Consider the following 23,880-nt stretch of genomic DNA (forward strand, 5'->3'; position numbering starts at 1 on the left):
ATTTCTACGTTCCACTATACGTCGTCTTATTGCGTACCCTTCGAAAACCTTCATGCAAAAAAAAAAAGAAAAAAGAAAGAAAGAAAGGAAAATCCCTCGAAAGATTTTCAAAAGAATTCCATCCTAGAAATTCAACGGTCTCCTTTAATCGCCCCCTTTCAACCGCGCTACGATTGCAACCGCGCCACCTATTTTCACGGAACATTTTCTCCGCGCCGCGAGTTCCTCCCGGCACGCCTTTCTTCGCGTTCGAGGAACTCCGTGCCACGAATTCCCTGCGTTCGAGTATAAAACATAAAGGTAAAAAAAGAAACGGGGAAAGGAAAGAAAAAGAAATTGGCCGACGAATGGGCGAGGAAGAGAGAAAGGCAACCCGTCGGCGAGACGGGTCTCTCTCTCTCTCTCTCTCTACCAGTCCCATGCGGGGAGAGTCGGCACGAAAACGCTACCGGGTTCCTCTCCAGGCCGGATTCGGTAGCACTCGACCACGAGAACGTACGCCTCTCCCCGCACGGCCCGCCGGTGAGCGATTCCACATTTTTTTTCTCCAAGCACGGAGAGCCGTTTCGTTCGGCTCGGCCGCGCGCGGCTCTAGCGTGTATGCTTTTTAGCGTTGATCTTTACGGGACAGCCGTGCACTCCCCCCCTGCCGCGCCGCTCCCCTCCCCCAAGTTGCGGCTCTCTGCACGCGCTACCTCTTTCCTCGTCCTCGTTCGGTCGCTCTATCCTGCCTCTCGATATCCCCCTCTCTCTTTCCACCTATCGCTATATCCATCTCTGTCGCGCCCACGTCCGGTATAATGCGCGGCGGCGGTAAGCCGGCTGGCAGCTGCCTTCCGTGCAACCAACAAGCCCGGTCTGCCCCGTTCCACGACTCTCCATGCGTGGAATCTCCGGAGATTCCTCTTGCCCCCGCTCCCCCCGCCACTCTCCCCGATCTCACCCTTACCTCTTCCCACACCGTTGACTCCAACACCGAGAGCGCGATCGCCCGGTATAGGTGCCTCCTCGTCCCACGCGCGTCGTCCCTTTCCGTCACTCTTCGGCTCGGCTCGTTCACTCGACAAGTCTCGCCGTATTTCGTGCTCCGTCCCGCTCCCTCTCCCTTTATACGCCCGTCCTTCTCCACCTCGTTGGCTTCCAGTCTGACGCAGACACTGTCTCTGTGTCGGCCCCGTTCCGCCGTGTCGCTCCATCCTTGTTCGATCCGCGTGTTACGGCCAACCGCGACAGCCGGCTTCGACCCGTCGCTCGCGATGGAACGGGACGCACGATGCGCGCGTACGATGGACAAGGATGGGGAACAAACGAACGGGTCGGGGAGTCGAAGAGGATGCCGAAGTTTTGTCCACGGACGGGGCAAAACTATTGTCCGAATCCCGTCCCGCTCCGGGCTCAGGGGTCCCGTTCGAAGCCGCGGCCGAGGGAACGAACGGACGAACCAGGCCTTCCAGTCAGATATGAATCTTCGTGCCTGGAGGGCGGCCCGCGCTCGACGCTTAACAGCAGGGGGGCAAAGCAGGAAGACAGTGGGATGGGACGAGGGGCGAAGGGCGAGGACGCCGACGACGACGACGACGACGACGACGAAGGAGTCTGCGTAATAATTTATTCGGTTTAGCCTCGCTGTCGGGTCTCTCTTCGACGGCGGATCATTCGGCCTCTCTCTCTCTCTTTCTCTTTCTCTCTCTCCCCTTCACGACGTATACCGTCGTATCGTGGATCGTCAAGGACGTGCATGATGTACGACGTTACCGGCTGCCTCCGTTACGTTGCTCGGTTGCAACGCACGTGGGATGGTTTCTTTGACTTTTAATTTTTTCTCTCTCTCTTTTTTTTTTTTATGCCTTTTCCTTTCTCGTTCTTCTTTTTCTGCTATAAAGCGGTAGACCAGAATAGTCTGAATTTAGTTTCGAAAGTTGTACTTTACTGAATCGTAATTTATATATATATATATATATATATATATATATATATATATATACTTCTTCTAAACGCGAGGAATGAATTTCTTAAAAAATAACGGATTATTACAAAAATTATTCTCATCTTAACCACACCGAATGTCCAGAATTCGTTTAAACATAAATCGATTCTTTAATTTCGAATTATAACGAAACAAGACAAGCAAAACCAGCATCGTTCCAGATCGTAATCGCGCGGCCCGCTACATCCGATATAAATACCGACGAACAACGTTCCAACGCTGGACGCGTGGAGTTCTTACCCAACCTATCGTCAAACTCCCCCCACCTGCCCATCTTCCAAAGAGCAACAGGACACACCGAGGCTCGACTCGGCCGAGCGCAACGGGCATATAAATCTGGGAATCAATCCCGGCCGCGCGACGGACGGTGGAAGTGCCGTAAAACGTCCGGCGTGTCGATAATGAACGCGGACAGGCCGGAATACGTTTCCGCGGTATCTTGATAGCGCGGCTACGGACGTGTAGTAGGGCGGGGCAGCGGCGGGCGGGCGGGAGTAGTGGGAGCAGCCGGAGGTTCCGGTTTTCCGGGATCGGCGTTGCAGACATGCCGGACGCGGCTTTTCGGATGATTGGGCCGGCCAGTGCGGCCGACACGATCGGTTTCCGGTCACGGGCCGTCGAATTCCAGGTCGCCGCCTCGCTCGTTGTGCCGAAGCGGTTGGTCCCTTATCGATTCGCGCCTCGTCGTTAGCGATCCGTGTGCACGTGTGAGAGAGAGAGAGCGAGCGAGAGAGAGACAGGGGAGGGGATAAAGAAGGAGAGTCGACGACTCGAACGAGCGGCGGCCACGAAGGAGCGGCGCGGCGAGGAGTGGGAAGAGGAGTGGAGAAGGAAAGAGTACGGCGGCTTTTTTTTACGAGCGGTTCGACGCCGTTTCGAGGATGGAAAAAGCCTTAGCGCGCGATTGTAACCGCGAGAAAGGGGGCGGGGAGCGGATCTCGGGTTTACGTGAAAGCGAGACCGAGTCGATGGGCTTTGGTGAACCTTTTGCGGGTTTGGCATGAAATCGTGGCTACGTTTCGAGGATATATATATATATATATATATATTGATCGGTGGGGAGAGAGAATTTGATCGGTGATTGCAGTGCACGTATTATGAGTAAGGGAATCGGTGGAGTGGTCAAGGTCGTTCGAGGGATGACTCGTTAGGTTCTTTTTTTTCCTCCTTCTCGACTCGAAGATTCGTAATATGGGATATGTGCAAGAAGGCGATTGTGTAAAGGAAAGAGAATGTTTGGAATTTGTGGAAATTCTTCTTATCGACAATAGACGTTTTGTTTTTTTTTTTTTTTCAAACTTCCATTATTCTACTTAAGTTTCTTTCAAGATTTCACGGTGCATAGTTCCCCGTTCTTCTCTAATTCCTTTCCAATTCATTCATGTATGCGTGTTTTTATATTATCTTTATCGAAAGAAGAAGAAGAAGAAGAAGAAGAAGAAAAAAGTCGTATACAACTTTGACCAAATTCTATTCACGTTTCTATTACCAAACGTCTATTAAACTTACCAAACTCTCTTCCAATCAACCCATGCTTTCTCTCGACATTTACGCGTTTCAATACTTTATTATTATTATTATTTTTTATTCTTTAATAGTACAACTCTCCGCTCCTCGAACTTTTCACAACTCATCCCCAGAACCATTCGATTCCAATTCGTAGCGCCGCTCCATTGTTGCCGCGGCGCGAGATAAATCGTTAAAATGAATGAACCTGAGGGTTTTCGCCCACGCTTCATAACGGCCCCGGAAGGGAGAGGTTGTCTGCGCCGTTCGGGGCTTCCTAAGTACCTAAAGCGGGGCGAAGGAGGAGGTGTCGAGCGGGATGGCCTTGCTCCCGATAAAGCCGCGCGATCCGCGATCCTCGAGCGGAACCGAAACGGAAAAAAACCTTTGGGAATCGGACGGTGAATCCGAGATCCTTCGTACGTGGCTCAATCCTAATTCTATTTTTATCGAATAATCGAATATGAATGTTACAAGCTGTGTTGCGTGGATGAACTTTTTTTTATTTCTTTTCAATAATTTCAGTTTCTATTAATATATGTTGCGTATGATGATTAGTACGATGAGCCAACCAATCATCGATGACGAAACTATGCGATTTTCCTAAGTAATTAAGCGATAACTAGCAATTCGAGAATAGGAATCGGATGGCATATGACGCGATATTATATTTTTCCTCTGGTTGAAGATACATAAAACTATTATTTTCAGAGCGTCGATTTTAACATTTAAATTATTGCTGGAAACGAACGAAAGTTGTTGGAATTCGAGGACGGCTCGTGTTCATGAATCATCGCGACAGAATCCTCGAAGAGATGATATTTTCGCGACAGCCTCCTAGATAATAACCGTGAGTCATTGCTTGTTAATCATAGAACCGACGAGCGAATACTTTTTCGTACCAATTACAATTAGTCTCATCTCTCGATTGATACATTCTTTTTCCTAAAAACTTTTTACAAGGTAAAATTTCGAGGGAAGGGAGGGGAAGCGTCAAGTATTTAAGCATCTGGGGAGGGGATCGATAATCGGGCGGAAAGGTAACGAAGCGCGTTCCGCTATAAATAAAACAGCAGCTCCTCCGTGGAGATCGGCTGCGAAAAATGGTTGGAAAGTTGGGTCGAATTAGCGGACCACCGTGCCAGAGACTGTAACGACTTCCTGGAAAAGTTGCCGGGTCGCCTGGGGATTTTTAAGCGGCGCTCCTGGATGAATAAGATGAGAAACCACGGCGAAAATTGTGCGCGATGAGAAAGAGAGTAGCTGCCCTTTGGCCGTTTTAATTAGATCGATCGGGACGATATTTTTTACTCGGGTAATAATATTGTAAAATATTATTATTCGAGACGAATGCACGGGAATGTTTACTTTGGTTCGATAAGGGAAGAGTCGAAATAGTTTTCGTAATAACGCAGTTTCTCAGAATGGTGCTCTCAATAAAGAAATATCTCAACCTTACCGTTTTATCACCGGTATACGCTTACAGTTGATACCTCGAAGGCAATACACGCTTTATTTTGACTGGGCAAGATAAAATTTCTTCGTTATCGGGGAACTGATCTGCTTACGAGAATCGTTCCGAGATAGATCGGATGAAATTTTGTTTGTGTCGGCCGTGAAAATTAATCTCCGATACATTTTGGCTGCTCCACTTTCTTTTTCAAAATTTCTCCTTCACACCAAATATAAATTAAACCTTTTCATTTTTACCTCTCCGATTACACGGATCATCGTTAAATGAATTATTCACTTCTCAAAGAATTGTCGAATCACTCGATTTTAGATAGTTTAGCTCACAAATTTTATACAGTAGTTGATATGTTATTAACAGTAAGAAGCCATTTCTCAAAAAATATTAAATTCCATTGCTCGAGTGCAACAGTATAATTCGAACGAATGCCATTAGAAAAATGGAACGACGCGAGGGGAGGAGGAGGAGGAGATATCGGTCTCTCGAGTGGAGGAATACGGTGTTGGGCCAAAAAGCGTCTGATTAGCGAGAGGAGCAATTTTGCGAGTAACGCGGAGAGCGTTTCCTCGTAGCCGCTTTACGAGAACATTCTTTGGAATTCCAGCGGTTCGTGAACACGCGTCCGAGGGGTCTGTAAATGCCACGAGGCTGGAGAGGAAAGTCGATACCACCACCTCGAACTTCCGCCGGTCAGCTCGTAAAAGAAACACTGCCGCGAGAAATAAGATCACCGAAGCCGCCTGAAAAACCGTCTGAGCCCGCTTCGAGAGGATGGCAGCTTTCTCAATTCTGATATCTTTTCGCGTATCATTATACACAGATTCGAAATAACAAGTATTCTCATAAGTAAAATTCATTCTTGAATTTTCGTATAATTGGGATTAATTTAATTTTCGTAGTAATTACTGGTTTAATTTTTAGAAATCTCCTTTTACTGTTTCTAGAAATCTAACGATTCGTCATCGCGAGTCACTCCGTTCCATCCTCCGCATCCCGTGTATTATTAAAGTTTTACGATGACACGTGACTTCGCCTCGTCCAACCTAACCCAACGTAAGCTCGTAAAAATAAATGAGTCCGTTCCAACGAAATCGCATTACCAATTTACCCTACCGAGATCTCGAGTTCCCTCAATCTCGGCATAGAAATCCGCGCAAAAGCCAGACTAAACGTCGTCTCCGCGAATCCGGCGGAAAGAATCACGAGAGAAGTGATCGGCAGACGTTGGCGAGGCAGAGTCAACAAATATTCACGGTACACGGGGGAGGAGTATTGCGGGAGAAATGGTATAGGTTTGGTCAAATAAACGAGAACGCGAAAGGAGTATCCACGGCTGAGAGACTCTTTGTTCCGTCACCGAAACCCAAACACTTTTTCAGACTACCCGGTTCTCGTCGTATGACCTCGTAGGTTGTGTTCCCTCCGCGTATCCCTTCCCACATCTAGACAGCCTGTGGCCGTCTGGAAGCGTGTCAGTTACTCTCTCTCTCTCTCTCTCTCCTTCTCCAAACGCCGTGTAAATACGTCCATCTTTGTCCCGCGTTGTTCGTCGCACGTTCGTATCCTTGTTGCTCCGTGGCGGCATCCCGCGGCACTCAACGGGGGCCGGGTCGTTTATCTAAATGGCTACTGGGTGGCCTGGCTCGCAGCGTCGTCCTGTCCCACCGGACGAAAACTAAGCCGAGTCGGGCAGAAGAAAGGATACGGGGGTCCGAAAAACAAACGTCGATATAGCGGGGGATCCGATAGATTGAGGCGTATACGGCGTTCCAACGTGGTTTCGGCCCCTTTTGGGCCCGTTCCTTTCTTTTATTCTTTCTTTCTAAAATCCTGTAAAACCGAGGTAGGGAAAGTAATAGGTGTATCATACGCTTGGAATCATCCTGATCGATCTGTATTTGTAGCACGCGATCGTATATATATATATATATATACGAAGCTATTAAATGTAATGCGTATATATATATATATATATATATATATATATATATATATATATATATCTTAGTTTATTATCTACCGTATTGAACAATAATTTTGCTCGTCTAAAGAAAGTTTCGCTTTAGCCAACGACTATTGTATAACGTGCCACCGATGGTTCACGTTGGCACGGAGCGCGTTAACCAGCATAAAGAAAAGAAGAGGACAGAGGGGAGGGGAGAAGCAGTTCCGAGTATACTCGCGGGCTCGTTCCTGACCGGCTCGGTCGTGTCGTTCCTTCACGTAATGGAAGTAATCCGACCTCGTTGAGAATATTTAACGGCCAGCCGCAATGATACCGTGCCACTTTCGCGCCGCTTCCTAGTATCGTTGTTATGCAACGGACACACCGCCACCTCAGGACTGTTTCAATGGTTACGGCCGCCCGTTAGAGATGCCGCCGCCTAGATCCGCCGCTCGTCCAGAGATATTGCGTGCCAGGACAGCGCGCGTTACGCGCGTCCCGAGACTATTTTCAGAAAGCTTGCCGAACTTCTTGACGTCAACCGTCGCTTGCGTCATCGAGTAGTAGGCGAGTCTACACCGGACGGATTGTCGCTTTGTTTAACTCGAGCTTTAAAGTCTACGCGAACGAATTTCGACGAAAGCGTTGATCGAAAGCGTTGATCGAGACAATAACAATTGCTAATAAAGATTCTCTATTCGGTAAAACGTTCGAATATATACACGCGTAGCCACCGCTCGGAATTCTTCGGGAGTGTTCGGCATCGATCGGAATTGCTCGTGGGGGAAACGATCGCGTCACGTTATATTCGAACTGCATCACTTTTTTAGACTCGTTGTGAATCTATGTACAACTCTCCAGAAAACGAATTATGCTCTCTTGTGCGTTACAGGCTGTATATTTCGAAAATTTCGAATAAGATATCCATCGTTTCCGTTTGTCGTCGGAACAAGATTTATTAGAGACGTGTCAGCGTTCGTCATGTTCACGAGCGTCGTTACACGCACATGCACGAACCGCAAAAGCACTTGACGCCGATGCAACGCGCGTTACGTAATCCAAAGTTACCGAAACGACGACGCTATGTTAACGATACCTCCGTGATAACTTTCTTGCCGGCGCTTCGTTAACCCTACCGGGTCTTCAGGGATCTCGACTGATCCCCACGCATTTCTGGCTTACTTACAACTTACTTTGCTCCCTTCAACTATTAATTGTTCCGCCAATTTGCAAATCGTTGCGCGACGTTAACGATCGTTCCTCGGTTAACTTTCTTTATTGTCCTATTAATCTCAAGTGCGACAGATACGTATCCTATTGACGATTCCTCTTGAACGGAGGATTTAAGATACTTTTATACTAGGCATTTAAACAAAATTCATATACGAAAATATCGGTTACGATTTATTTGTCGAGTAAACGAGCAATTTAATTTTACACCAGAAGCTCGTAGAAGTCGATCGCCAACCTGCTCGGTTGGCTAGACAACCGAGGGAACGTTTGTCAAAATGTCATTTGCCTCGCAAGATCTCTCCTCCTCCCGACCAAACATTTTCGAGACTCGTATCTATTCAACGATCGCCTCTCGCTTTTTTTTTTTTCACTGTACACGATTCGTTCAAAGTTGCACGCGATTCAAGCACCGTGTTATATGGGACAGGTACGGCTGTAATTCGATTTCGGTCGAATTCGAAACTCGTTCGGAGCCGGCCACCCGTTAGCCCATTCCTCGGGCGCCCACCCACGCACGATTCACGCGTGTCTCGACGCCCTCGAGTCCCCGGTGAATTTTTTTAATCCGATTCCCGTCGCCGGCGTTTGCGTGGCGGCCAAGCGTTGTTTTCCACCCTCCCCCCCCCCCGCCGCCTCCCCCGTGGCACGGTTTCCACCACCGTGACGATCGGCCGTTCGTTTAAAATGCAAACTCGCGGTCCGTGGGGTTTTAAAACACCCGCTATACCCGGATTTCGTTCCGCCGCAAACTTGGCTCGTGCTTCCTACGGATTTACGCCGCCACTGACGCGCTTCTATTCTCGAGCTGGTCGCCAGACATTTTCCGCCCCGATTCCGCCCCTTTCCGCGAAATTTTCTTACGCGGTTTATTCGCGTATATGAGCGTTGGAAGCGTTCGGAAGTGGATATAGATCGAGGATACGATGGAATCCAGATCGATGGCTCGATTGGAATTTCTGGATCTAGATCTCTCGATATTTTTCGATTTAATCTGGATTTGTGGCGATTAGATATTTTTCAAATACTTTTAATCGTTGTAGTAAGAGTAATTGCCACCAGATGTCTCATTAAGTTTTACTTTTTACTCGCAAGAGTTTATCTCTGTGCTAATATATATATATTCTACGTAATTCTACATAATTAAATTTTAAATATTTGGAGAATAAACGTAATTCTCAGAATAATTACATTTTTTTTATTCGATAAGAAATATCGAACAATTGAAGTTACATCAAAATTTTTCTTTATATCAAATAGATAATATAGGGTAGATAAAATAATGGATCGTAGATTAAATCGGATGTATATCGAACGAAGCACAGATAACCTAGATACTTTCAGAATTGTTTTTCGACACTATCATTTTCGGCATCATTTGATGATTGTACATTAACAATCGCGGTTTATATTCGCTGTGTATAAAAATATACCGCTTTAATCTTGACATGAGTATAATGGAAGAAATCGAAGCCTGTCAAGCGTATCATTATGCGCAATTTCCAATATTCTTTAAAAGAGCGGGTTATATGCAGATGTATCTCCCGAGGAGGAGATTTTTCGATCAAAATCTTATGTCCCGGAGGATTAAAAATAAAAATATTGTTTTATACATACCTAAGGAAACATAGGAAAATAGGGTTAACGTATATATATATACGCATTTTCTGTTACCGTGTTATGGTTATTAAAAATTTTTACCGGCCGTAATATTAAAATAGCGAAATATCCATCTTTAACGCCGCGAGAGTAGACGTAAAAAAGGAAAAGGAAAAGGAAAAGGAAAAGGAAAAAAAAAAGAATCGCAAGGCAAGCGGGGTTAATTAACCCTTTCGCTACCGCTTGCTTCGAAACGATCTTCGTATACTTATCTGCTACGAGTGATTATACCCGTTTACCATAAAGAGATTTCCATATATTACGGTTTGCAATGGTTCTCATTGCGAGCAGAAAGTTGCGCAAAAAGTGGTAATACATATCGTTATTAGATACTTAAAAAAAAAAAGAGATGTAGGAAAATATCGTTAGAAATGTTCCATTTCGTCGATAGGCGAACATTTTAGAGATTATCGTCTCGAACACTGTTCTATGTAACAGTATATCTGTAAAATTATTATATCGTATCGAGTTTATAATATTTAGATATTATATTTCGTTGACAAATGCTTTACATATTTAATATATCCATAGTTAGCTTTTTTCTTTTTTTTCATTTTATTTTATAAATTCGATTTATCTCTTGGGTAAATTATTTCTGAAATTGTTTCTCTAGATATTTATAAGAAATTATATTAATACTCGATGGATGAAACGAATCTTTATTCAGGTTTCGATATAGGCGAGTATTAGATTGACGCGAAACGTTCACAGTCTCCTTATTATTATCAGACTATTTTTGTACGATAACTATACGAATATGATTAATTTTTATTATAAAAAATTATACGACCAATTTTATACGGCAATAAGTAATTTTATGCAACCTATCGCAAGGGGTTGAATTACGTAATTGCAAACCGTTCTCGTTTCCTTCTCGTCTCTCCCAACTTCGTAGTCGTAATATCGCTACGATATCTGGCCAAGATAGGAGGCAACCGTAAAAGTTGCAACATTTAACACTGGCTTACGCGATATTTAGCAAGATTTCGGTCGAGATCCATCCCCTCGATACCCTCGTAATGTAATATTCTTCGACTTTCCTCTCCCCTTTAAGCTGAAATATTCTTTCCTTTCTCTCTTTTACATCTAAGACGTCTCCTTAGAAGTCACGAAAACATTATATATCGACGATGGAAAAAAAAAAAACTTGCCTAAACGCTAGAATTCTCTTCCAAAAAAAAGAAGATCCAAGACCCGATGCCAAGAAATCCGTTGTCTGTAGATATCCCCTCTCTCTCTCTCTCCTCCCTACCCCGATACAACGGAGGGATCGGCTAACGGAAAACAAAAGCGCGTGTGCACCTTTGTATTAAACATTGAAACGAGTTCTCAGAAGTCTCCTCCGTATACTGGCATACATATTCAGTATTGACACATTTCCAGACGCAGCGTACATCGTCGTGGCCCGTGGAGGCACGCGGTCAGACCTCGTCCTCGTCCACTCTCCAATATACGCACGCTGCGTGAAATGGCCATCCACGGAATGCCGAAAGTCATCTCTCTCTCTCTCTCGAGCTACGGTTCAACCCTCTCCGGTTTACATAAGCGACAAGACGCGTATATACCACCCTCCTTCCCCCCTCTCAAGTAGGTTAATCTCCGCCCGTTTTCGATCGAAGGCTATCTGCGGAAGCGGAGGGAGGGAAGGAGGGAAGGAGGAGGAGAAGTGGACGGCGTCTGACCCCCGGGTGGATCATGGACGATTATCGGGGAAAGTGGATGGATCGAGATCTCGCGGTCGTCCGACGATTTACGTTACGTGCCGTGAAATTTCTAGTTCGCGAGCAATTTAGGATATATCCTTCGGTTTTTGGGGAGGGGATATTAATTGGATATTAAGTCCTCTGGTGGTTAAGTCCGTGGAAAATGGAATTGAACGTTACGTTTTCTTTTATTTATTTATTCTTTCGTCGGGATGGGGCGAATATTTAAGGGATGAATCGCGTTGAATGTGGAAAAATGTAAGGATTTTAAAGGATTCGAATTTTTTATGGAAATGTTTTTTATTTGTTCTACTGGAGAGTAGGTGTATTTGGTTTTGGAATCAATATGGTTTCGTCTTTTTTTTTTTTTACTATTTATACAATTTCCTCACGAATATTGTTTTTCGTACGCGTTAAAACAGAGATCCGAGTTTCTTTTTCCCTTAGAGAAGAATTTCCTTTATAAAGAATTTAATTTTCTCACACGAATTCTTCATACGACCGTTCGAGGAACTTTTCCAAATTCCAATCCCGTTCCAATACGGTTAAATAAAATCTCTCTCTCTCTCTTCCACGTGTATCCAATTACGTTACCTCGGCGATAATTTTAATTCTAAGAATTTTACAATCGACCGAATTCTCCACTCCTTCGATCGAAAAGTATATATATATATTTTTTTTTCCTCTCTCGTTTTCCCGACGAGACCGTCCGTGACGAGAAAGAAACGTGTTTATTTTCAGAGCGAGCCGCTCAGCCACCACCGAGAGCGAAATATTTCAGTATTATAATTTCCCGATAAAATCGGGACCCGCCGCGTCGAATCGAAGCCCTCGTCTGCTCCGTTTTAATCCGTTACCGTTCGGTCGGCTCGTTTAAAATTGAATGATCGCGCCGTCCCGATATTTGCGAAAGCATCGATTTCCGTTCGGCGAGGCCGAGGAGGCGCGGGATCGTCGCCACGATTACGTCCAATTACGGTGGCGGAAGGCGGCGGGAATAAGGGGGAGGGCGAGAGAGAGAGGCGGAGAGGAGGGGGGGACGGGTCGTGGTCGTTCGATCGGGCGCACCGCGCGTGTTATCTTAAGGCGGCGGTCACCTAGATATCGGCATTGTTATCCCGCCTGACCGCAGCCACTTAACCGAGTCGTAAACCTCCCTCCTTCTCCTCCTCTTCCTCCTCCACCTCCTCCTCGCCTCCCTTCCTCCTCCTCCTCTTCCCTCCTCCCACTCACCACGAGTTCAACTTTATCCTTCAACAGGTGTTTAGGGAAATACAATAATGTCGCGCATGCGCCCGTAACTTCTTAAGGTCGGAAAGTTCGTCCGAACAATCTGACCGCGGCCAAGCCCGCGCGAACCGTCGTCACGTCATCCGCGTACCGTGAGTTAATCGAGTTTCTGGACTAGTTGGAATTTTTTCTTTTTCTTTTTTTTTTTTTCTCTCTCCCCTCCCTCGCGACACCTCGACGAGGCGAGAGAATTGGAACGGTATCCTTCTTTCTTCTTTTTCTCCGCGAGTTCGTAGAGAGATGTATATTTCGTCAGATTGCGAATAATTTTTACAGCTTGCGAAAAAATTGTATCGTTCGTTTATTTACTTTTTTTTTCTTTTCTCACGAAGCAGTTGTAATAATTATCGAATCTCCACGCAGTGGAATATTTAGGAGAGTGGAAAAGTTCGTTCGTTTATAATCGCTTTTTCGAGTCACTTTAATGTTTTTGATACGTTTATTTGAAAAATGGAAATTAACAATTTCAAATGGAATAGATTCGAATAGTTCTATAGAAATCTGTATTATCGATGATGAATAGAGAGAATGGAGAAGGTTTCCTAGCTTACCGACTATAGTAAAGCGCGAGCATCCGTCGGTAACGGAATTGTAGAGATCTGGTGTGCATCTGATACGAAGGTAGAAACCTTCTTGTTCGCGGTGCAGTTGCATCCATCGGCTCAGATGGCACTGAAACATAAAATGCAACTGTAGATCTTGCTAAATTGGATTAAATTTTCTAAAATATCAAGTCTGTGAGTTTAAATTTACCTAAGATAGACGTTACGATAATCGCTAACTAACCAAACGATCGAATGAAATCTACAATCGTATTTTTTTTAATTTAAAAAAAATAGTTTAATAGATTCGCAAGAAGATATATTAATACGATCCATTCTAATAAATTCCCTAGAACTGTTCGTCTTCTTCTTCCTTTTTTTTTTTTTTTTTTTTATCTACTTTAACTATTTAAAAGTTAGATTGAATTTTTAACTATGTCACACGTTCCTTTCCAGACGTTAAACGGCGCCGAGGGTACCGTTCCACCCGGAAGAGTGTATAAGAAAGTCGCGATCGTGGAGAACTTCTTCGACATTATTCATGCTGTCCATGTTGACCTTGAGGGTCGTCCAGGGAAGCATGCCGGTCAAAAGAGAACGTACAGAACGGTAAGTTTCAAACAGAAATATCTATTACTTTCCCATACACACGCTCGACGATAATTTATATAAAAAACTATCCAATATATCCAGCTTTAAAATTCCATAAAATCCAAGATTTTATTTTAACATATATATATATATATATATATATATATATATATATATATTACGTATCGAAAGAAATATTTTCGAAAGAACGAATCGAGTCTATCTCATCTTAATCTCATCTCCATTAAAAATTTCAAATATTTTCATCCGCGATCCAATATCGTATCATTCACCCAATCGCGAAACACATTACAACTACCCTCCTCGAATCTCTCTCGAATCATCCCCTCTCCCTGAACGATCGAGAGAAAAAAAAGGATAACCTATATCCTCGAAAGAAGAAACAATTTTTCCATCCAACTATCCTCCGGCGATTTGAATTCAATCGGCGGATCTCTCCCCGGAGGAGGAGATATATATATATATATATATCGATGACCCCGAATCCGTTCGGGATCGTGCGAGCCGAATTCTTGCATGGCCGACCGCGACACGCGATATTTACCGTTCCCGGGGGAGAGAAGGCATCGAGGCATCCAAGCGTCGAACACTCGATACCACACGTCATCTCACGTGTTCCGCCGCGCGTTTGCGTAAACCTCTCTTCGGGGTATCATATCTGTTCCGTGACACCGTCCTACGCGACCCGATCGGTGCGCGCTCTCCTCTCTCTCTCTCTCTCTCTCTCCTCCCACCGCCTTCCCGCTCCCCATCCCCACTCCATATCCCCATTCGAGTCGCGTCGCCGTCCTCTTTCTCTCTCTCGGCCGTCCGTCCGTCCGTCCGTCTGTCCGCGATCTGCTTGCGATTCAAAACCTCAGGATACTTGTTGCATTGCCTGCTTACTGGCGGTGCACCCACACGCGGACCTGCGCCCGCGCGTACACGCACGCACGCGTCGATCTTTATTGCGCGTAGACTTTTGCCATCTGCGTCTTGCTTTTTTTTTTTTTTTAAGGAATTAAATAATTTTTATTCGAAAAAAAGATTGCAATTTTAATCGGGATTATTATTCTTTCCAAGAATTTGGAATACTTTTACGGGTAAAGAAAGAGAATGAAGCCATCATCGGTCTCCTTCTCCTCCACAAGTAAATCTTATCGAATTACCTTCTCCTTGCACAAACACGCGGACGATCGACCACCATCGGTGCCTTTCCCATCCTTGATTAAGTTATGCCTCGCCTCCTCGGAGAGAAACGTTTCCTATTAAGGAGGAGGAGGAGTGAACATCATCTCCCCCTAGCTGAATATGCCTCTCGCAAAGGCATCAAAGTTCCGTTACCGGCCCATGAATTTTCCCCAGTGGGCGTCGTGAAACTGGCTCCTCCACGTGACGGCTCACGCGGCGGGGCCGAAAGGGGTCAATCACGAGTGCCGCCTTTCTAATCCTCGCTCCTCGAAAATACCTGTGTCGAGGGAGGCGAAATAACTGCGGGGACGCGTTCCTCGTTCCGATTCCGATGGAATTCGAGCCACACATTTCGAGACAGGATTCGAATACTTGAATAGAAATCCAGAATCATCCAAGCCTTATCTTGCATATTCTCCTATTCTCTCCAAACCTTTCAAAACCACCTTTCCATATATATATACGCATCCAAGATCTCTCGATTATAATCTAACGTGATCGTCCAGAATCCAGAATCGTCCAAGCCTTATCTTGCATATTCTCCTATTCTTTCCAAACTTTTCACCTTTCCATATATACATACGCATCCAAGATCTCTCGATTATAATCTAACGTGATCGTCCAGAATCCAGAATCGTCCAAGCCTTATCTTGCATATTCTCCTATTCTTTCCAAACCTTTCAAAACCACCTTTCCATATATACATACGCATCCAAGATCTCTCGATTATAATCTAACGTGATCGTCCAGAATCCAGAATCGTCCAAGCCTTATCTTGCATATTCTCCTATTCTTTCCAAACTTTTCACCTTTCCATATATACATACGCATCCAAGATCTCTCGATTATAATCTAACGTGATCGTCCAGAATCCAGAATCGTCCAAGCCTTATCTTGCATATTCTCCTATTCTCTCCAAACCTTTCAAAGCCACCTTTCCATATATACATACGCATCCAAGATCTCTCGATTATAATCTAACGTGATCGTCCAGAATCCAGAATCGTCCAAGCCTTATCTTGCATATTCTCCTATTCTTTCCAAACTTTTCACCTTTCCATATATACATACATATCCAAGATCTCTCGATTATAATCTAACGTGATCGTCCAGAATTCAGAATCGTCCAAGCCTTATCTTGCATATTCTCCTATTCTCTCCAAACCTTTCAAAGCCACCTTTCCATATATATACATACGCATCTCTAGATTATAATCTAACGCAGTCGCAACGTTTGTCTCTGTTTCAGATCACGGAAACGTACGCATTTCTACCCCGCGAGGCGGTGACGCGATTTCTGCTGGGGTGCACGGAATGCCAACGGCGTCCACGTACCCCTAGCCCGACCAATTTGTCGAATCAATCGCAGCAGCCGACGCCGCTCGCGACGACCGCGCTCACGTCCACGACCACGACCACGAATACACCGTTGAGCCCGAACCCCGCCGCCACCCTCGCCACCTCCTCGTCCTCGTCGGTGCAAAGTAGCAGCCCGAAGCAGCGCGAGGGGAACAGCCACCACCACCACCACCACCACCACCACCATCACCATCACCATCACGAGGGTGGAGGGAATGGCAAGCCTCTGTACAGTTACAGGCACCACCAGAAGCACCAGCAGAAGGGTGGCGGCGAGAAGGGCGAGGGCAAGGAGAAGGAGGAGAAGTACAATCCCCTGAGCATCACGAATCTGTTGAAGAAGGAGCCGGTGACGACGGGGGCCGGTTTCCTGCCGACCACGGACACTCTGCCCGACTCGAGGAGGACCCCGGAGTCGGACCGCGCCAGCTCCCGAAGCTCCGCTTCCTCGAAGAGGAAGAGGATGCTGCCCGAGGGCCGGACACCCTCCCCTCAGCCTAGCCACCCGTTGCCAAGGCCTTGGAGCCCTGGCCTCGATCCCAAGAACACGCCCATCGACTACAGTCTTCCCATCACTACCTCGTACCTGAAGCATCAGCAGAGGCTGCTGTTGCAGGCGGAGAAGAAGAAGGCAGCGGCTGCTGCCGCCGCCGCCGCCGCAGCTTCTTCCTCTTCCTCCTCTTCCTCGTCGTCAGCGACGAAGGAGGCAGAGATCGAGCAGAAGGCGATACCCTCGGACGAGATGGAGAGGGACACGGTGGAGAGGGACAGATACTCGCCCGCCACGGGCCTCATCGACACGAATCTCAATCTATTGGCCACCATACAACACCTCCACTGCCAGGTGATGCTCGCCCTTACGGAGAGGCTGAGACCGTCGATCGCTATGCCGAATCCCCTCGTTTTGCCAACTATTGGCAACGTGCTGTCCACGGGGATGATGATCGGCTCGGAGGTGTCGGTCCAGACGGGCGAGAATCACGCGACGTGAGTCGCGACCACCTCCCCCAATCGTCTCGTCGCCGATCAAGCATGATGATTGATGTTGTTGATTCCATTCCATTCCATTCGAGGAAGGGACGACGTATTCGACGAGGTTTATATCCTCTCGAAGAATTCGAGTAACGCGATCGTATGTTAAATCTATTCAATTACTTGGTCGCACAACTTTGAAGTCGTGTTTCAAGTCTCTCTCTCTCTCTCTCTTTCTCCCGATATAGAACGGGGAGAGGGGGAGGGGGAGAACGAAATTATTCGCGAAGCCTGTCAAAAATATGGGTCGGTCGAGAAGAAGGAAAGAAGATATTTCGAGATTCCCTCCCGACCGAAAATGGAACCTGGTTTTCGACGGGGGAGAGGGAGGGAGGGACGGCTGCTTGAATATTTGAACAAGTGGAAACAAGATCGATGACGGACGGGGAGGGGAGAGGGGTATCTTTCTCTCTCTCTCTCGCTCTCTCTCTCTCCCTCTCCCCACTTTTCGCCTTTCGACAAACTATACCGGCTATAAATTCGATGCATCGACGATGTACTACTACGTGTTGTTATCTTCGTTCTTTCTTCTTCTTCGTTATTCGAGCTCTCTTCGTTTCTCTTTTCGTACACAGGATGAGAGAGGATAATATTTTGTCCGTCACCGATTTTTATCCGATGTATTCGAAACGCACAATTACGCTTAAATCGATTTCTCGTTTATTCGGGGGGGAATATTATTATTATTATTATTATTAATAACTACGTGTACCAAAGGCGTTGCAAGGGGAAAAGGGAGGGGGGTGGACGAGGATATTTTCTTTTTCAGAAGGAGGAAGGAGAGAATTTTTGGCCTGAACAATTGTTTTTGATCGATGTTTGTATTATTATTATTATTATTATTATTATGGAATCGAAGGAACGATGATAGTGCGATTCTCGTTCTCGAGGGATGGGGGTGAAAAGAAAACAAGAAATTTTTTCGTATTTTGACCGTGATTTTTGTAGATTAGCCTTGTACTGTATGATATTAAACGAGGGGGAGAGAGAGAGAGAGAGAGTGAGAAAGTATAGTAGTTTTCTTCTGTGTATTATAATTAGCTTTTTGCTCGTTGTAGACGTCGATTCGCGCACTATTGGCGTGAACTCGGCGTGTTTGTACTAGGAGTTTGATAATCGTTGTGAAAGTAGAAAACAGAACAGAACAGGAAGTTCGAGTAAAGAGATAGATAGATAGATGGATAGATAGATAGATGCATAGAGAGATAGATAGATGGATAGGTAGTGAGAGAGAGGGAGGGAGGGAGAGAGTGAGAGATGAGTGAAGAAGTTGGAGGATAGCGCTCGAATCTATTATTTTGTATATAACATCGTTGTAACATAGCGCAGTTAGTTGTTAAGGATAAAGAAAATGCGCGCGATAATTGTATTATTATGAGTAATATTGCTATTATTATTAATTATTATTATTATTATTAATTATTATTAATTATTATTAATTATTATCGTGACAGTTATCATCATTACAATTAATTATTATTATTATTATTAATTATTATTAATTATTATTATTTTATTATATTTAAATTGCACACGAACAAGATGGGAAAAATATACGAAATCACAAAATCCGAAACGAACCAACTCTCTTCGTTCTTTCATATTCTTATCATATCTCCTCTCTCTTTTTTCTTTCCCTTATTATTGTACTTTTTATTCCAATTCCAAAAATAAACGAACGAACGAACTTTCCGCGTGGAAAAAGAGGAATCGGACGAACTTTTGAAATCCCAAAATCCATTCTCTCTCTCGTGTGATCCAAAAATATAATAATCAAATTACGCGTACCCCGCAAAAACGAAAAAGATTCTCCTCCTCCATCCTTCCTTCGTTCGATACGCCATCGTAACCATCGACGATCGACGCGAATTCCCTTCCCCTCTGCTCCTCCACTTCGAAAGAAAAATCAGGAAATCCCGTGGCGAAAGATCCCACGAAGCGAACAATGAACGCAATTGACACTTCTGGCTACGGTATAGCGAGGAGGAAGCAAGGAAAGGAAGAAAGGGGAGGGGGCTTGGTCGAATCATCGTCGCCTTGACGTACTTTAATATCACGGACAAAGAGGGATAGAATGATCGAGTCCCCTTTAACAAAGTATGGAAAGGGCAAAGGCAAGCCATCTTCCCTCTCCCTCCCTCTCTCATCTCTCTTCCTTTCTCTCTCTCTATCCCTCCAAGGTAAGGATCGTTTCTTGGAGGCACCATAGGTAATGCAGCCTTTTCCCATCTGGCTGTTGCCAACGTTGTACCGGCCTCGTTCCATCAACCGGTCTCCCCCTCCCTCTCTCCATCTCTCTCCCTCTGCCCTTAGGAAAACTCGCCTCCCTCTCTCCACGATTCCAATAAGGCTGCTGCCTCCGTACCATCGTGCTTTCCACCCTCTCCCCGTTACCGGCTCCTCTCCCTCCTCCTCCTCTTCCTCTCTGCCTCACCCTACAACAGTTCGTTGCCTCCCTCCCCACCCTCCAGCACACGGACGCTCTCTCTCTCTCTCTCGCTCTCTCCCCTTTTCCTCGGTGGCCCCTTCGCCCCCGGAAGGCCTCGTGCTTTTGCCACGGCATTGTTGCTATCGATTCCCCGGCCCTGGAAACGTGTTTTTCTTCGGATATTTCGTGGCTTTCCCTTGCCTCTCCGCTCGGCTGGAATAACGAGGATTTCTAAGAAAGTCTAAGAGTGTCCTTTCTGCCCTGATCCTTCCTTAGGGGGAGGGGGAAGGGCGGTTTCTCGGGTTTGTTATTTTTTCCTCCCTCTCTTCTTTCTTATCGAGGTTCGCGATACTAATCGTTGATTTTTCTTTTTTCTTTTTTTTTTTTCCACGAATTGGGTACGTAAGTTTTATCAAGAGTGATTAATATATCGTCTGTCTTTATAATTAATAAATATTCTGTAAATATTGTGTATTTATGAATATTTAATCATCGATGAAAAGAAGATTAATAGAGTTTGAGAGGAGAATAATCGAGGTACTTTTAAATAACCGCGAACGGCGGAGAAATTAAGAAGCGCCGAAACTCGGCCGGAGATTTCAACGAACGGTTACACTTTCCCCGCGGCGTTGCGCGGAATCCGTGGAAGAATCGAGACGTATCGGCTCAGTTTCCTACTTTTAAATTTCTCCAATTTCATAGACACAATTTCCAAATATTATAAATTACAGATATTAGGACTTTATCACGCGAGAGAGGAAGCAGCGTTAAAAATTAGAAGAAGGGAAGTTTAGATAAATTCGCGAATACGGGAAAATTCCTCGCATCTTTCGACGAACTTTCCCCCCTTTTTTTCTTTTTATCGAGGCTCGCCGCCGATTTAACAAACGTTCAACTATCTCGTCCCTCCTCTCGAAACCACGCCACGACTCGCGCGTGACGTCCATTGTTCTTGGACGTGGAACCTCTCCTCTCCTGGTGACGATCCCCGTGTCACTACGGGCGTGTTCCTACCACGCTTGCCGGGGTAGGGAAAAATGTAAATTGCGGCCCCCGACAATGGGCTCGATTCTCGTTCGTCATGGATGTCCATTAGGCCTCCTCGGAAGGGGGTGTATTAAATATCGATAACGGCCGCCGATCGATCGATGACAAATCGCGTGGAGGGTTCGAAGAATGGCGTTGCCGCCGTTTTTTCTTCCTCCACTCCTCTCTCTCTCTCTTTTTTACTTTTCGATCGAGAGCTTTATTTTTCCTTTGCCTGATAAATCGTCGATATCAACAATTATTAATAAATATCCAGCTACGTTTTAAAATTCCGCGTAGAAGAGACGAGGTATTCCCAACAAGCGGAGAAATCGAGAGAGAGAGAGAGAGAGAGAGAGAGAGATTCGGCCATTGTAATTCGTATCGCGAGTCGTGCGGGAAGATCTCTTATTTTCCCGTAGCAGTATCCAGTATACCTACCTATATCCTGCTGTCTTCCGTCTCTCTCCATCCCTTTCAACCTCCTCCTTTCCTCCTCCTCCTCGTCGTCGTCGACGACGACGACGTCCTCTCTATGGAGGATAGCGCGCTCCGCTCTAGAATGTAAGGGATGATTTTGGAGATAGCTGGAGGGTCGCTCGAGGTACGTGGGAGTTGTAGGTTGGCGGGTGTGTGGGCGGTTGGACGGGTCGAGACGAGTGGCGTGGAGAGAGAGAGAGAGGGGAGAAGAGAAGTGGAGTGAAGAGAGGGAAGGTAGATGAGAGAAGCGGTATAAGAGAGGGAGAGAGAGAGAGAGGGAGTAGGTTTGCTCGAAACGGGGGCTGCCATTGGGATGCTTCGCCCGCGGGGTGGTTGAAAGGGTGCATGGAAGGGGGATGGAGGTGAGTCTGCAGAGTCTCAGGAGGGTGAGTTTGGCGCCGAGGTGTCGGCCTTTCTCTGTCTCTGTCTCCCTTCTATATATATGTATATGTATATATATACACATACGTTAGGTTATGCATGCGCGCATGCTAGGCGCGCTTGTTTAAATCTAAATAAATAATTTGGTCGGCGTGACGTTGATCCCGTTGCCCGATCGGCCGTGATGTTTCTCGGTAATGCGCGCGTCTTCACGGACGGCCGACAAGTGTGACGAGCGGATCGCGAGACAGCTCGGTGCGGCAGCGTGAAATTTTAATCGCGCGATGATATTCGATCGATCCGAGCGTTCGTTCGTCGAGCTGGAAATGGAATCTGGAGATGATATCGAGATCGATTAAAATGAAAAACGGATACGATTTTATCTCTCTCTCTCTCTCTTTTTGAAACGAAAAATTATCGCTTCTTCGAATTTCGTTCGAAATTAAATCGAGACTCGTCGACTTGGTATCTTTAAGAAAATAGGGGGTGAAATTCGAAAAAAGAAAGGGGAGAAAATGGAGGGAATAGCATCGAGAGATAACAGGGTCAGGTTGTAACGGGGGAGAGGGAGGGGTGGAGAGGAGAACGGCGGAGAGACGGAAAAGGAGGAGGAGGAGGCGAAATGGGGTTACTAATTCCCGAATAATGAAGGGATGAATCGCTAACCCCTCTCCGGACGATAAAGGGGTCGCCACTTGGCTGCATTGTCGGAGTTTTACTGTGTTTTTTCAACCACATGTCACGCATTAACCGAAACAATGTGGCTTAAATGAATGGCCCTTTTCTCCCACGCCCGGCCCCCCTTTGTCCCCGCCGTTGTTAAAACGTCCCCGGTATTTGTCACGCATTTATTTCCCAAGGATCTCGTTGCGCCTCCTTGCCCCCCCTCCTCTCTCCAGCCGACCACCGCTTTAAATTCGCGAGCGTGGATGAAAATTTGCGACGAGATTTTTAGTTTTTTTTTTTTCTCCCTCCCTAAACTAAGCTCCTCCATTTGCAATTCGCGCGCGAATTTTCCTTCCCCTCTTTTTTTTTAATTAAGAAGGATCGTTGATGATGATGATGATTTAAATTATATTATACATACATGGAATTTTGAAATTTTCCCTCTTCCTTCGAAATTTAAATAATTCGTTGAAATATAGATTGATCGTTTTTTTGTTTTCCAAATTCTATCCTCGAAGAGGGGGTAATGCGTGAACTGGAAGATGATTGGTGTGAATATTCGAAAAGGAGTGTCAATTTTCATATACAAACGTTTGAGATAATCGAACGAGCTTCTTTCTTTTTTTCTAACTAACTTTTTTTCACAGGTGGATGGGGTGGACGAGCGAATTCCGCGAGGACTGTTTGCACGGTTTCTTTATTCTTCCTCCTCGGGGGATTTTCGCCCCTCCAGGCTCGCACTCTCGACGCCTACTTATATTGTTATGTAATTTATCTTGGGCTACCCCTTGTGCGAAGGAATGCTCACCCTTGGACCGCGGCATTAGCGACACCGGAGGGTGTCTTTACTTTTCACTTTTGCTAATTTCACTTCGCCCGGCTCGGGAGGGATGGTTTATATCACGCCGTGACAAGCGTGATAATTTATCCCGCACTTTGAGCAGATAGATTTGGAAACTCGGGACTCGCGAAGTTTGGAATTTTGAATTTTTTATTTTAAAAAAATTCCCTTTTTCGTCGTTCAATGAAAAAAATGTTCGATCGAAACATCTTTCTTGCTCGCAATAATTTTTATTCGATCTACGAATAATTCTCGTGAAAAGTATTTAACTTTTAGAAAGAATCGAATTTCTTTCTAGTTTTTATAAAGATTTTTCCAAATTTGACTTGATCAAAGTTTTAGACGCATTAAAGTATTTTCAAAAGCTTACATATACGAATCTTTTGAATCTAAATTGTATTTATTTCAGAGAAGAAGAAGAGAGACGAATACATGGTTCTTCGTTTCGCGAAAAAGTGTCGAAAGGAATATCGATTTTCCTCCACGATACACCGTAATACACCGTAACGCTAATTAAAATTTTCCGGCGTTGAATTGTTTAGCAAGCACAAG

At 45.4% G+C, this 23,880-nt stretch overlaps 1 protein-coding gene and 1 long non-coding RNA gene across 9 annotated transcripts in view; one reads left to right on the plus strand and one right to left on the minus strand.

The window, feature by feature from the left end:
• Positions 1-18,641, plus strand: part of LOC100578337 — a 76,803-nt gene extending 58,162 nt beyond the window's left edge. For all 7 annotated transcript variants that reach the window (XM_016913439.2, XM_016913440.2, XM_016913438.2 and 4 more), the window contains 2 exons: positions 13,790-13,942; positions 16,365-18,641. In XM_016913439.2, the coding sequence (XP_016768928.1) occupies positions 13,790-13,942; positions 16,365-17,465 (1,254 nt within the window). In that variant the 3' untranslated portion in view covers positions 17,466-18,641. The remainder of the gene's footprint in view (positions 1-13,789; positions 13,943-16,364) is intronic.
• LOC113218945 overlaps positions 1-23,880 on the minus strand; it is a 201,838-nt gene that overhangs the window by 43,521 nt on the left and 134,437 nt on the right. The window contains exon 2 of one of the 2 annotated variants that reach the window (XR_003305184.1): positions 13,343-13,463. This is a non-coding gene — a long non-coding RNA (uncharacterized LOC113218945). Of the gene's footprint in view, positions 1-13,341; positions 13,464-23,880 lie in introns of those variants that run through there. The other variant, XR_003305183.1, reaches the window with a different exon arrangement.

Source organism: Apis mellifera, linkage group LG8, assembly GCF_003254395.2.
Source record: "Apis mellifera strain DH4 linkage group LG8, Amel_HAv3.1, whole genome shotgun sequence".
Taxonomy (NCBI): Eukaryota; Metazoa; Arthropoda; class Insecta; order Hymenoptera; family Apidae; genus Apis; species Apis mellifera.